The sequence below is a fragment of the Syngnathus leptorhynchus genome, chromosome 3, assembly GCF_054491065.1.
Source record: "Syngnathus leptorhynchus isolate UIUO chromosome 3, UIUO_Slep, whole genome shotgun sequence".
NCBI lineage: Eukaryota > Metazoa > Chordata > Actinopteri > Syngnathiformes > Syngnathidae > Syngnathus > Syngnathus leptorhynchus.
In genome coordinates this window covers 4,292,461-4,305,626 of record NC_141197.1, presented here as the reverse complement: position 1 = coordinate 4,305,626, position 13,166 = coordinate 4,292,461, and the positions used below count along the sequence as shown (strand labels likewise).

Genomic DNA, 13,166 nt, shown 5'->3' with positions numbered 1-13,166 from the left:
CTCTTCATCTTTATCTTTCCTATTCCCTAAATTCCCATTTTGCATAAATTCCACATGTTCAAATTTGAAATTCCACCAAATTGTCCAAAATTCTGTTTATCACCTCTAATTTCCACATTTTTCAACCGATTCAACCCATTCCAACTTTCAACTCTTCATCTTTTTCCTCCCTATTCCGCAAATTCCCATTTCCCATAGATTCCACATTTTCAAATTTGAAATTCCACCAAATTCTCAAAAATTCCGTTTTTCACCTCTAAATTCTACGTTTCCCAAGTAATTCAACTCGTTTCAAAATAATTCCGCAGTATTCCCCAAAAAGTTATTTAACCATTTCGCCTTCACACGCAATTTCTCCAGAAATTTCAAATTCTAGTTAGTTTTGTTGTGGTATCTTACATTTAGTTCAGTGGGTGTAATCAAGCAGCGACTGGATGGCCGTGGCTTGATTGTTGCGATCTTCATATCAATTGGTGATGTCTTCTGGCCATGGGTCATCTCTTCAACCCTATCTGTAACAAAAGCAATTCATGATTTCATGAACAAACAAAGGGCAAACTAGCTGTTTTTTGGTTTGCAAAGCTTCTCGTGAGCCAAATACAAGCTAATCATTCACTGGGTTCCTTTTTCCACACTAAGTTGCGAATGAAGCTGCAACAGAAAACACTAGCGTAATACGTACAAGGGGAGCAAGTGTACTGAGATGAAATGTCTTGGTGTGTCAAGCCTTGAAAGCCGTGCAAAGTCTTTTCAAGCAGCCGACTCAATAGCATCATCCAACTATTAGGGTTCTTCCTCAGTCAAACCAAAAGAGGATTAATTGTTCATCTATCAAGTATGCCGTGAGCTTTCTGTCTGGTCTGTCTTTTTTTGTTGAATCCGACATGTAAAAGATATCGACAGCATACTTGTCTGGACTGAACTCCCTCTGCGATGATGCCATTAGAATGAGCCCACTTCATATGTTATGCTTAAAGATGCTACATGCTAGCCCTGATCTAGCATCACATCACCTCCCTGACTTTTCTCTTTCGTATCTAGAAAGCTTCCATGCATTACGAGGTGCGATTACTTAGAGTGACTCGGAAAACAATCCTCTTCTTCTGCGCATCTATACACAGAGGAGAGGAATGGGGAGAGGTGGGTAGGTTTAAGGAAGGAAGGAAAGGGAAGGAAAGGAGCATCAATGACGTTAAGTCATTTACTACATTCAGCACAGTCACACACCATCCATACACTACACACGCACGCACACACGTAAAAATAAACATTTCCTTTCTCTGGAAGCTGCCTCCCAATTGGATTTCAGATACATCATCACAAAACATGTAACATGGTTGCCCTGGCAACCTATCTCTGACTGAACATTTTTTATTTTTTTTATTGGAATAACCTTTCTCCTCACACACAAAAATGTGCACACGTGTACTGTACCAACCCACAGAAATATATGCCCGCGGTGACACAGGGGGAATAGGAGGAATAAAATAGAATAAATAGAATAGAATTCTAAAATAGAATAAACACACGCACAAAGAAGAAGAAATGACAGAAGATTTCCTTTTTTTTTTTAGGTCAGACCTAATTAACAAACATTGACTCACAGAGAATGTTTATTTGTTTGGCATCTGTTTTGCTGACATACAAACACAATCTTAAACACTTTACATTGCTCAGCATGGCAGGTTTTTGGACAGTTTTTTTATGTTAAGCCTGTATCTCACGTAATCACGAGTGTGCATGTAGCAAATGTTGGTATTCCTGGTTCCTAAAAGGTTGCAAAGACTTGCAAATGAAAAAAACTGTTGACTATTAAAGCTATTGGCAAATGTCTTTGCAAAAACAAATGAAGCCTGATAAAAAGTCAACATTCAGGCCGTGCACAAACCCTCGCTAACCTTCGATGCTCAGTGAGATACAGGCTTTAGTGTTATAAAAGAAAATTGTCATCCTGCATATGAGATTCAGGAAACAATAGTTGGTGGACTACCATTCAAAAACATCCTAAACAAACAAACGTCGAAATGAAGAACAAACAAAGTGTTGTACAGCAAGCAGACATAAATCCTTGAACACACTTTCATGTTACAACAGCAAATCATGCAGTGGCTGAGAAAGACAACAACAGTTTAAAAACCACAATAAATAAAAAAGCATTGTTAATTCATCGCAGAAAGTATCATATATACAGTATCATTATCTATAATAACTTACCACCTTTCTTTTTCCTTAGAGTGGCTTGGGGTGACAGAAAACATTGTTCAGTCTTGCAAGTACAAGACAGACCCCATTTGTTTGGAAAACAATCATTGATCAATTTGATTACTACTTAAAGGTTAGAAATTATATTTCTATTATCCACCAGTAAACTTTGCTTCCATTCTAATTAAATAAGGGCTACACAAATACATTTGACTTGACTTAAAAAGATACAAATGTAGGCAAAAACGCAATTCAGGTTCTTGGGCCCCCAGATTTGAATATTGTAAAAACTTGCAAATTAATAACAAATTAAAGTGTCTCAATGTACCGTATTTTTTGGACTATAAGTTGCGGTTTTTCTCATAGTTTGGGTGGGGGGGCGATTTATACTCAGGAGCAACTTATATGTGAAATTAGTCACACATTTTTATTGGTTCATTAACACATTACTTACGAGTATAGTTGATCACTTCCCATGTTATTTTCACTTTAAACCGCACGAGGGCGCACTATGTCTGTGGAAACTCTAGGGAGTTTAAGATCAGGGGATGTTTGAGAATATTTGTCAATTTTCGCGCAGTGGCTGATGACTTTGGAATTACCGTATTTCTCTGACTATAAGTCGCATTATTTTTCATAGTTTGGGTGGTGGGGCGACTTATACTTAGAGTGACTGATGTGAAATTATTTACAAATTTTTACTTGATCATCAACACATTACTTACGAGTATAGTTGATCACTTCACATGTTATTTTCACTCTAAACCACATGAGGGCGCACTATCTCTGTGGAAACCCCAGGGAGTTTAAGATCAGGGGGCATTTGAGAATATTTGTCAATTTTCGCGCATGTCCTGAGTGTTGTTAGTCAGCTAAATGTTGAACAGGGGCTGAGATGTACCGAAGTCAAATTCCTTTTTTGGCATGCTCAAACATGGCCAATATAAATTCTTGAATCTTGAATCATTGGAGCCTCACTGACAATGAGTTCCATTCACTGACTTCCGGAGTCAGAAGATTTAATGATTTGAAGTGACAGCTGGTGTGATAAACTTATTATTTATCCATCCATCCATTTTCTGAACCGCTTAGTCCCCACGGGGGTCGCGGGCATGCTGGAGCCTATCCCAGCCGTCATCGGGCAGTAGGCGGGGGACACCCTGAACTGGTTGCCAGTCAATCGCAGGGCACACAGAGACGAACAACCATTCACACTCGCACTCACACCTAGGGACAATTTGGAGTGCAGTTTACAGAAAGGACGACAAATTCGATCAATGAATTTAATGATTTGGAGTGACACATGGTTTGATAAACGTGTTATTTATATTATAGTTATTTGAATAACTGTTAATGTTATGTCAGGCCCGTTCTCAGCTCCTCGTTTGTGTTACGTTAGCATACCGTATCGTTTAGCCTGTTGTTGCTGGTTCATGTGTGTTCTTGGTGTTGGAGTTTGTCAAATAAATTTTCCCCAAAATGCGACTTAAACTCCAATGCGATTTATATATCTTTTTTTTCCTCTTTATTGTGCATTTTATGGCTGATGCGACTTGTACTCCGAGCAACTTTCAGTCCGAAAAATACGGTACATGTTTTTCTTAACGCCAATTAACTCTCACCAATTAATTCCTATTCTTGGGGAATTCCAATAGCAAGAGTAACAAACTAATCAAAATATGAATTACCCTCTAGAAATGCATTGATCTGCACTGCAGTCAATATTCACAATGTTTAAAAAGAAGAAAACTACAGTGGAGCAGCCATTTGGAGTGTGGAGCACCACCACCTCTTCCCTGTCGAGAGGTAAACAAATATTGCAGGCTGCTGGTTAGCATTTAGCATTGAGCTAGGGGCCTTCATGGGCACTCACAGAGCCATTTGAGAGCCAGGTATATAGGGGGTTTAACAAAGAGACTATCACATGGCTCTTGGTTCAACATGGCTCTATATACTGGCATTCAAAATTATGGGCTCAGATCAGATGATGCAACGTCACCGGAACTGGTGTGTTTGAAAGGTATCTGTTACTGTGAGTCCACTTACAGTACTATGACAGTTAAAAACTTAAACCATGTGGTAATGCCAGTTGACGCATCTTAAAAGAGAATGTGTATAAACTTGTAAACATTAAAGTATACCTGATGTTGTTTTGAATCAACTCAGATTTTTTCATGGCACAGTGCAAGTCTCTGCCAGTGATTGCACTTGTTAATCGTGGAGCGCACGCACGCACCAACCGACCGACCCACCCCACCTCACCTCACCCCACCTCACCCCACCCCACCTCACCCCCACCTCACCCCACCCCACCATCCATCCATCCATCCATCCATCCATCCATCCATCCATCCATCCATCCATCCATCCATCCATCCATCCATCCATCGACATATATACGTATTTTTTCTGAGTTTCCGAAATAGAATGTTCAAAAGTTCCGTTCGATTATTCAGTGTGCGCCTAAAATGGAGTGCCGGTGGGCACTGTCGGTGCTCCAAATGGGGATACGCTGTGTCAGAACACATTGCGGGTATGAATGGGTGTGTGAATGGCAGAATGCGAAACAGCGAGGTCGCAAAAGGTGAATCGCAATATAATGAGGGAACAATGTACATGACTGAGAACTCATGTATTATTGCCTCATATTACATAAACAAATTGATGAATAACTAGTTTTAAAATCAGATGGGAGTAAAAACTGCTCAAATATTACATTCATTTTAAAGGGTATTGGTAACAACAAATGTGTTTTAGAAAGTGAAGACAATTTGCAATTTTGGTATTTTAGTATACGTCAATGGACAATTTCTTTTGGGGATTGACATAAAATGATGTGGCGGGCCAGTTTTACATTAGTGGGCTAGGGAATAAGGCAGAAAATTTAACAAAAACAAAATAATGGCATCAAGCCAACCTACTTTACTATCAATATTTTATGGCTATTATTTCACGTCAAATCATTAGATATTGCTACATTAAAGATTTTAATGCATACGTTTGACTACACTTGCGACCTGGATACATCAATTTCACTTCATTATCTTCTTGATCTATCTCATGATACTTTCACCATGCCTTTTCATCCTTGCCTTTCTTATCTTCTGCAGTCTCTCTTTTCTCATTATCCCCTTGTACACAGTTTGGCATCGTGTCCACATATCAATGTAACAATAAAACTTTTGTGGTGCTGCTCATTAATACAAATACTGACAGACAAATACATTCACATTCATATCATACTTATAACTTTTTTTCATAGCCACAGCGGCTTTCATGCATGATGGCAACAGTGGACAGGAAATTAGGAAGGAGAGTCCAACTCAAGTGAAATGCAGTAAAGAAACTTGAACAGCATCATCACCAACAAAGCCATTTGGATGCTGCAAGCTGGCAGAGAAACAAGCTGGGCAAAATGGGCAGTAAAAGGTCATGCAGCATAAAGCGCTTACCTTTATCCACTAGTTTTTTAATCAATTCGAACAAGGTAAAGGCACAAGCAGAAGAGAAGACTTGTTAGACAACAACTTCCCAGCCACTGACCCTCAGGAGTCAAATGAAATCCAGCAAACTTACCGAGTTCCTCTAATTCAGACGTCATTGACTTGGAGCGCATGGACAGGGCAGTAGTCGGAGCTCTCTTTGGTGGAGGAGGAGCTGAGGGGTCAAAAGAACATAGTAGTTACCAATGGTACCAGTCAGGATGTTAAGATAATCCACTGACTCTTTCAAAACCGGACTTAAAACTCACCTCTTTAATTTGGCATTTTTGTAATTCCTGTTTTTATATCCTGGTTGTCGTCCAGTTGTTTTATACTTGTCCTTGCTTTTTTATTCTTGTTTTTACTTGCCATGTAGCACTTTGAGATTCCACCGAATATAAAGTGCGTTATAAATATAATTTATTATTATTATTATTAAGATAACAGAGGAGATCAAAGAATATTCTACAATTTTTTGGTTGAGTAATAGTTTTTCTTTGGTGGAGGAGGAGCTGAGGGGTCAAAAGAACATAGTAGTTACCAATGGTACCAGTCAGGATGTTAAGATAATCCACTGACTCTTTCAAAACCGGACTTAAAACTCACCTCTTTAATTTGGCATTTTTGTAATTCCTGTTTTTATATCCTGGTTGTCGTCCAGTTGTTTTATACTTGTCCTTGCTTTTTTATTCTTGTTTTTACTTGCCATGTAGCACTTTGAGATTCCACCGAATATAAAGTGCGTTATAAATATAATTTATTATTATTATTATTAAGATAACAGAGGAGATCAAAGAATATTCTACAATTTTTTGGTTGAGTAATAGTTTTTCACTCAATTAGCACATTTTATTTACGGAATCAACTCTATTGATTGTCTTCTTTACGTTATCTTTTGAGGTAAACTGATAAACTGGAGTCACAAGATGGAAGCTTCCTTACAAGTCCATGTAATGCATTAAAAAAGCGGTCCATGAGGAAGTAAAATCGATATAAATAATGCAGAGGTTAAAATCCTCCAGAAACAGCCTTGAAAATGTTTTACAAGGAAGAGCATTTCCTCAATGTCGAGGACACACTAATACGATACACCTAAATCTTCTGAGTTCAGGCATTGTGTTGGTTTTGTTCTTTGAACAAGGTGATGTCCATGCACGACTCATTTTGTGCACCAGTGAAAAACATCTTTTATCTTTCACTTAAGAGGGGTTTGGTGAATGCGCATATGGAACTGGTGGGGTTTGGTACCTCCAACTTCGTTTATTGCGGTTTCCCTTTTTTATTTTATTTTTAAAATTTGTGAAAAAATTCACATATAAGTCGCTCCTCAGTTTAAGTCGCCCCCCCCACCCAAACTAACTCTATACTAACTTATAGACAGAAAATTACAGTACTTGAAATTGTATTCACAACAAAAAAGGGTTCATAAACAAACCATGTTAGAAAGTTGCGTGGTATCGAAGCGTGTAAAATCGAGATTCAGGTGTATTACCTTGGATAACGGTTCTCTAATTAAAAGTAAAAATGCTAAAACATCATCAACATTTATATATCTTTGAGCTATGATCTTTATTACTATTACAGGCTCAATCAAGTGCCTGTATCCAACGCACTACAAAAAATGTGTGATGGACAGATGACTATGAATCCACTGAATTCGTTTCATTCCGAATGGTCATATAGTACAGTGGTCCCCAACCCCCGGTGGGTCACTTGGTACCGGGTCGGCATGCCGCACAGGAAAAAAATTATTATATTATATATATATATATATATATATATTATATATTATATTATTATATATTATTATATTTTTTTTTTTTTTTTAATCGACGATCATTTCATTCTCGTCCTGGTCACGTGACATGTTTTCCCAGTTGAGCCCGCAAAGCTAGCAAAAATGTATTTTGAAAAATATAGAACAATTGGCAATTCTCTCCCAATTACATCCGTCGCTGTCTCTCTTGACACAAGATGCCCGTCTCGATCACGTGACATGTCACCCCAGTTGAGCCCGTGAGGCAAGCAAATATGAGCAAGAAACAGAGAAGTTTGGAAAACTTCTTCGGAAAGGGAAAAAAGCCCAATGAGGAGACTGAAGAAGAAGAGGCTACAACTTCTAAGAAAAGGAAAGCTGCATTTAAAAGAACATTTCTGGAGTCCTAATTAAAATATGGATTTATCACCACAGGTGACTCTGACGCACCAAGCGCGCTCGGCACATGTGGCGACAGGCTAGCTAACAAGGCAATGAAGCCTTCATACTCCAAGCTGTCAGGATCCTGAATTCTCTCCCCTCTCCACCCTTGGCTGCGTAACGTCCTGTTCTTTTGCGCTATATTCTGGCTGTCTGCTGTATGCACGCTTGCTCCATTTTGCTCCTCTTGTCTATTTATTTATTTATTTATTTATTTTTATTTATTGGGTTATTTGCTTAATACTTATTCATCGCTCTTGTCTAATCGTTTTTACTCTTTGTGCTATTTGCTTCTATGTGTTGTGTAATGTGTCTAGTCACCGTGGGACGGTGGGAAACGTAATTTCGATCTCTTTGTGTGTCTTACCATGTGAAGAAATTGACAATAAAGCATACTTTGACTTTGACTTCAAAACTGCTTCGGCACATGGAGACCAAACATCCTGCATTAAAAGACAAACCTTAACCACTTCTAGTGTCATTGTTTCCGATTACGCCTAGATGGGACCGGCTCGTTTCTGAGAAACAAGCTCAGTGCTCCCAATAATTCAACGTAATGGTGAGTTTTATTTGTATGTGGTTTATATTTGTTTTTATGTCAGTCATATCATTTTATGTCATCGTATTTATACATTTATTATAAATGTATTATTTATTAATATAAATGTATTATTTATTTATATAAAGGCCGGTCTGCAAAAATATTTCTGATGCGTAACTGGTCCGTGGCGCAAAAAAGGTTGGGGACCACTGAAATAGTACATAGGACATAGTGGGATATACTCAACATGTGTAGAGTATGTAGAGTTTAGAAGTTTATTTCGACAAGGAACAAAGAATGCTGATTAAGATAAATAATACAAATTGGCTAACCGCTAGTATTACAGCATAAATGAATTAGGGCTAAACTAAGGAGAAAACAAACTTTTAATGAATTTGACATTTCGGAATGCACTAGATGTTTTCCATTTAGAAAAATAACTGATTGCGACTGATTTTACCTTTTTTACGTGCTGTGTCCTCGGGGTCCAGATTCCGGCTCACTGTCACCACCTTGATCAAAAGGCGGTTCCCACCCTGGCGGATCATGTTGACCACCTGTCTGTGGCCCACTTTCACCACATTCTCTTGATTCACCTAACACACGCAAACACACAAGAACAGAAACACAGTAATAGTTGCAATTAAATGAATATAAATGCATATCAACTGGGTGTATAGTGACCGATCTCTAAATTTATCTTCCATCATTTTGGATGTAATATGAACTGGACTTGTCAAATCTTTTCATCCTGAGCCTTGCCCATTCTTCTTTGTGTTTGTGTTGTGGTCTTTAGTACGTGCAAGACAGAAACCTGACAGAACCAATTACATTGGTATTTTGCATTCCCTTTTAAAGCTTGTTGTCATTGCACCATGGTTCATTGCTCCTTAGATGGCGCATTCAGCACATTGCACAGATGAAGAGTTTTCTGCTCATCATCATAGCTTGTAACACCAAACAGCCAACCATTCTAGGGTGTTCTGCACGCTCGGAGGATATGCTCGATAGTCTGGGCGCCCTCTCCACACTGACACGACTGATCCGTATATTCATGTTATCAGTGGACCGAGGGTTTATCCTTTTACCACCCACAAGTTTTCTGCTGAGGAGACACAATATCATTTATTACTTCTCACTCGAAACACCAAGTGTTGCTTTCACTGGAGTGCATTTTTCCTTGTATTAAGTTTAGAACAACAGTTTGTAGTTTTGACTACAGGTGTTAAACTCAAAGCCCTAGGTCCAGATCTGTTCTAGTACATCAATTTATGTGGCCTTATTTGCACCAACTTGATTTCTCATGCTAAAATACGTAAATTGCTAATTTTCTTCACTTTCAAAAATGTTCAGATTTGTGTTTTGTGTTACTGATCTCCCTTTTAAAATAAACACTATAACTGAATAATAATAATAACTATAACTAATACTAATAACTGAACAAACCGTTTTACTGGCCTCCAATTTCAAAACTAGTTCTTCAACAATTTGTTATGTTTATGTAACATGAGGTGATCAAACTTTTATCTTTTATTTATTTGGGTTCCTGCTATATAGTAATGAAAAGTCAAGCCAAGTCAAATGTATTTATACAACCCTCAATCACAAAAAAAGTCTCAAAGCGCTTCACATGCCTACACAGAAAACAAACAAAAAAAAACCCATCAGAGTGAAAAAAAAAATTCTTGAGTAGGGGTCACAGATCGAGGAGTCCCCCCTTCAAGGATGACAATGGGCAACATTTACACATAATATGATGGTAACCAATATTAGTCAAAATATTAGTATGTCCAATGAAAACAAAAATATTTAAAATGTTACTAGTCAAATGATGTTACAACAGTTACAACATGATGTTTGTGCTGATTGCATTGTTAAACATTTTATGTGTTTTTCTTTTTTGTTCCTCATTATGTCCAAAGTTTAATGTGCATGCTAAGAATTAATTCACTCTGTAATTGTATGCATTTGTACAATTTTGGCCAGTGGGCATTTTATATGCTTAAATGTTGTTGTTGCAATGTTAGTGCCTAATCTCTTCTCAAAGTCAAAAGGGTCGCAGCAACACTCTTGTTCAGCTGTAAACAAAATTCTCGGCAGTGCCTAATTTTTTTTGTGTTCACCAACTTTGCCGCTTCACAATCCTCTCGACCGGTGACGCGGAAATTATTATACATGCATTTATCACGTCCCGCCTGGACTACTGTAATGCATTATTCTCTGGTCTTCCCAAGTCCATTATCAAAAGTCTACAGTGAGTACAAAATGCTGCTGTAAGGCTGCTCTCATGGACAAGAAAATTTGATCACATTACCCCAATATTAGCCAACTCCAGTGTAAGTCCCGGTCCAATTAAGATGTGACTTCATGGTTCTTCTATTAACCTATAAATCATTGCATGGCTTAGCGCCTTCATATCTCGTCTACTTAGTTGCTCCTTATGTTCCGTCTCGTAACCTTCATTCGCAAAACGCTAGTCTTTTAGTGACACCGAGGGCCAAGAAAATGTCTGCAGGGGCTAGAACATTTTCTATTCGGGCTCCAGAGCTCTGGAATGCCCTACCAATGGATATTAGAACTGCCAGGACAATCGAAGACACCTCCGACAGCTCTTCGCTTTGGCCTGGACATCCACTTTTTTATTTCCATATTATGTATTTTATGTGCTCTCTTTGCATCCATTGCAGCCTGGTGATCCTGAAAGGGGAATCCTTCCATCTGTGGTCCCTTCTCAAGGTTTCTCATTTTTCCCCTGGTAGGGTTTTTTTGAGTTTTTCCTTGCCCTTTTGGGAGCTCAAGATCAGGGGATGCTTTGAGAATAATTGTCAATTGATTGTCTATGTGAAGCCCTATACAAATAAACTTGACTTGACTTGACTATTTACACTGATTCTACTACATGACCTTCCCCCCCTTCTAAACTCCATAAAATGTATTTATGATTGTAGGAGTTGCAGACAATCTGAAGGGTCAAAGTTTAAAATAATGACATTTTGCAAAACTGTAGTTATTTTCTAATAAAGTTTTTCCAATAAGAAATGCTTGTTTTTTTAAGTATAAAATAAAAATAAAAAAGTAAATGAAACAGAATGGCAACTAAAATATTATTTGTTTTATTCGACAGACATACAGATTGACTGACTCAATAACTAACTAACGTGACCAAAGAGATTCTCGCTGGGAGGTTCTACATTGTCTCAATATCCTTCAACCTACAAGGTTAGTAACATGCAATATTCACGACATGCTAAAGTGCAATAAATCAATCTCTGCACACGCTGTCTTCAAAGATAATTACAACACAGTTCCGCACCAAAAAGTGGACAAATATAACCTAGGCAAACATACAATTTATTTTTTTCAAACAAATGATTTATTAGTGGAAAAAAAACATGTTAAGCCACCCAGCCTTATGTGAAAGGGTACTTTTTCCACTTGTAAAATCATGAAGTTAACTGTGGCTAATCACTTTCTTTGGAAAGGCGAGTTCCTTTTCACCGACCACAACCAAGCCTGATTACCGGTAGAGCTGTTTGATCAAGAAAAATCACTTAAATATAAAATGTGTGAGAAAATTTAGTCAGCCATAAGATCTCAAAAGCTGTAATGAAATTCCACAATGTACAGAAATTTAAAACTAGATGGGAAATTAAGTAATTTACATTTATAGGTTTGGGAAAAACATTCCAAGAACTTTAGGATTCCAGCAGAGCAAGGTGAGAGCAGTCGGCCACAAATGGAGAACACATGGAACAGTGATGAACGGCCTGCCTACAAAAAAATACACTCATCCAGGAGGTCAAAAAGGAATCCAGGACAGCGTCATAGGAACTGCTGATCTCCCTTGCCTCAGTTAAGGTCATGACTTAAGAAACAATAAAACCACTCATGCACAACAACCATCCAGAGTTGCTGATTTAAAACAATTCTTTAAAGAAGAGTGGACCAAAATATCTCCACAGATTAGTATAAGCCTCATTGGCAGTTTGACAAAACGTTTGATTTCAACCTGCTACTAAATTTAGAGATCAAGTATTTTTTCCACACTGGTCCAGGTAGCTTTAGAAACTATATTTAGTTTTCTTTCTATAGCTTTTGTGCAAAGTGAGCTGGGCGGCAGCCAAAGGCGGGGACCTTGGCGGTTCGATCCCCGGCTGCAGAGGCTGGCTCTAGGGACATGGAATGTCACCTCTCTGGCTGGAAAGGAGCCCGAGCTGGTGTGTGAGGCAGAAAAGTTTCGACTAGACATAGTCGGACTTGCCTCCACACATAATTTGGGCTCTGGTACGAGCCCTCTCGAGAGGGGCTGGACTCTCTTCCACTCTGGAGTTGCCCACGGTGAGAGGCGTCGAGCAGGTGCTGGCATACGTATTGCCCCCCGGCTGGGCGCCTGCACATTGGGGTTCACCCCGGTGAGCGAAAGGGTAGCCTCCCTCCGCCTTCGGGTGGGGGGACGGCTCCTGACTGTTGTTTGTGTCTATGCAACGGTACCCACCCTTTTTGGAGTCCCTGGAGGAAGTGCTGGAGAGCGCTCCATCTGGGGACTCCAGCGTTCTACTGGGTGACTTCAATGCTTTGGCGGCAAAAACCCGTGCGTGGGAGGAGTTTGGCGAGGCCATGGTGAATGACTTCCGGACGGCTTCGAGGAAAATCTGGTCCACCATCCGGCGTCTCAGGAGGGGGAAGCAGTGCACGGTCAACACTGTTTACAGTGGAGATGGTGTGCTGCTGACCTCGACTAGGG

At 39.0% G+C, this 13,166-nt stretch overlaps 1 protein-coding gene and 1 long non-coding RNA gene across 9 annotated transcripts in view; one reads left to right on the top strand and one right to left on the bottom strand.

Annotated features, from left to right (window-relative positions):
• The window catches only part of shank2b (SH3 and multiple ankyrin repeat domains 2b), a 236,034-nt gene that overhangs the window by 35,129 nt on the left and 187,739 nt on the right, over nucleotides 1–13,166 (bottom strand). For all 8 annotated transcript variants that reach the window (XM_085907072.1, XM_085907074.1, XM_085907071.1 and 5 more), the window contains 3 exons: nucleotides 8,883–9,018; nucleotides 5,779–5,859; nucleotides 400–512 (listed from right to left, as the gene is read on the bottom strand). In XM_085907072.1, the coding sequence (XP_085763198.1) occupies nucleotides 400–512; nucleotides 5,779–5,859; nucleotides 8,883–9,018 (330 nt within the window). The remainder of the gene's footprint in view (nucleotides 1–399; nucleotides 513–5,778; nucleotides 5,860–8,882; nucleotides 9,019–13,166) is intronic.
• On the top strand, nucleotides 7,929–12,590 carry LOC147058882 (uncharacterized). The gene is made up of 4 exons (XR_015065613.1): nucleotides 7,929–8,440; nucleotides 11,110–11,177; nucleotides 11,547–11,641; nucleotides 12,093–12,590. It is a non-coding gene; the product is annotated as an uncharacterized LOC147058882 (long non-coding RNA).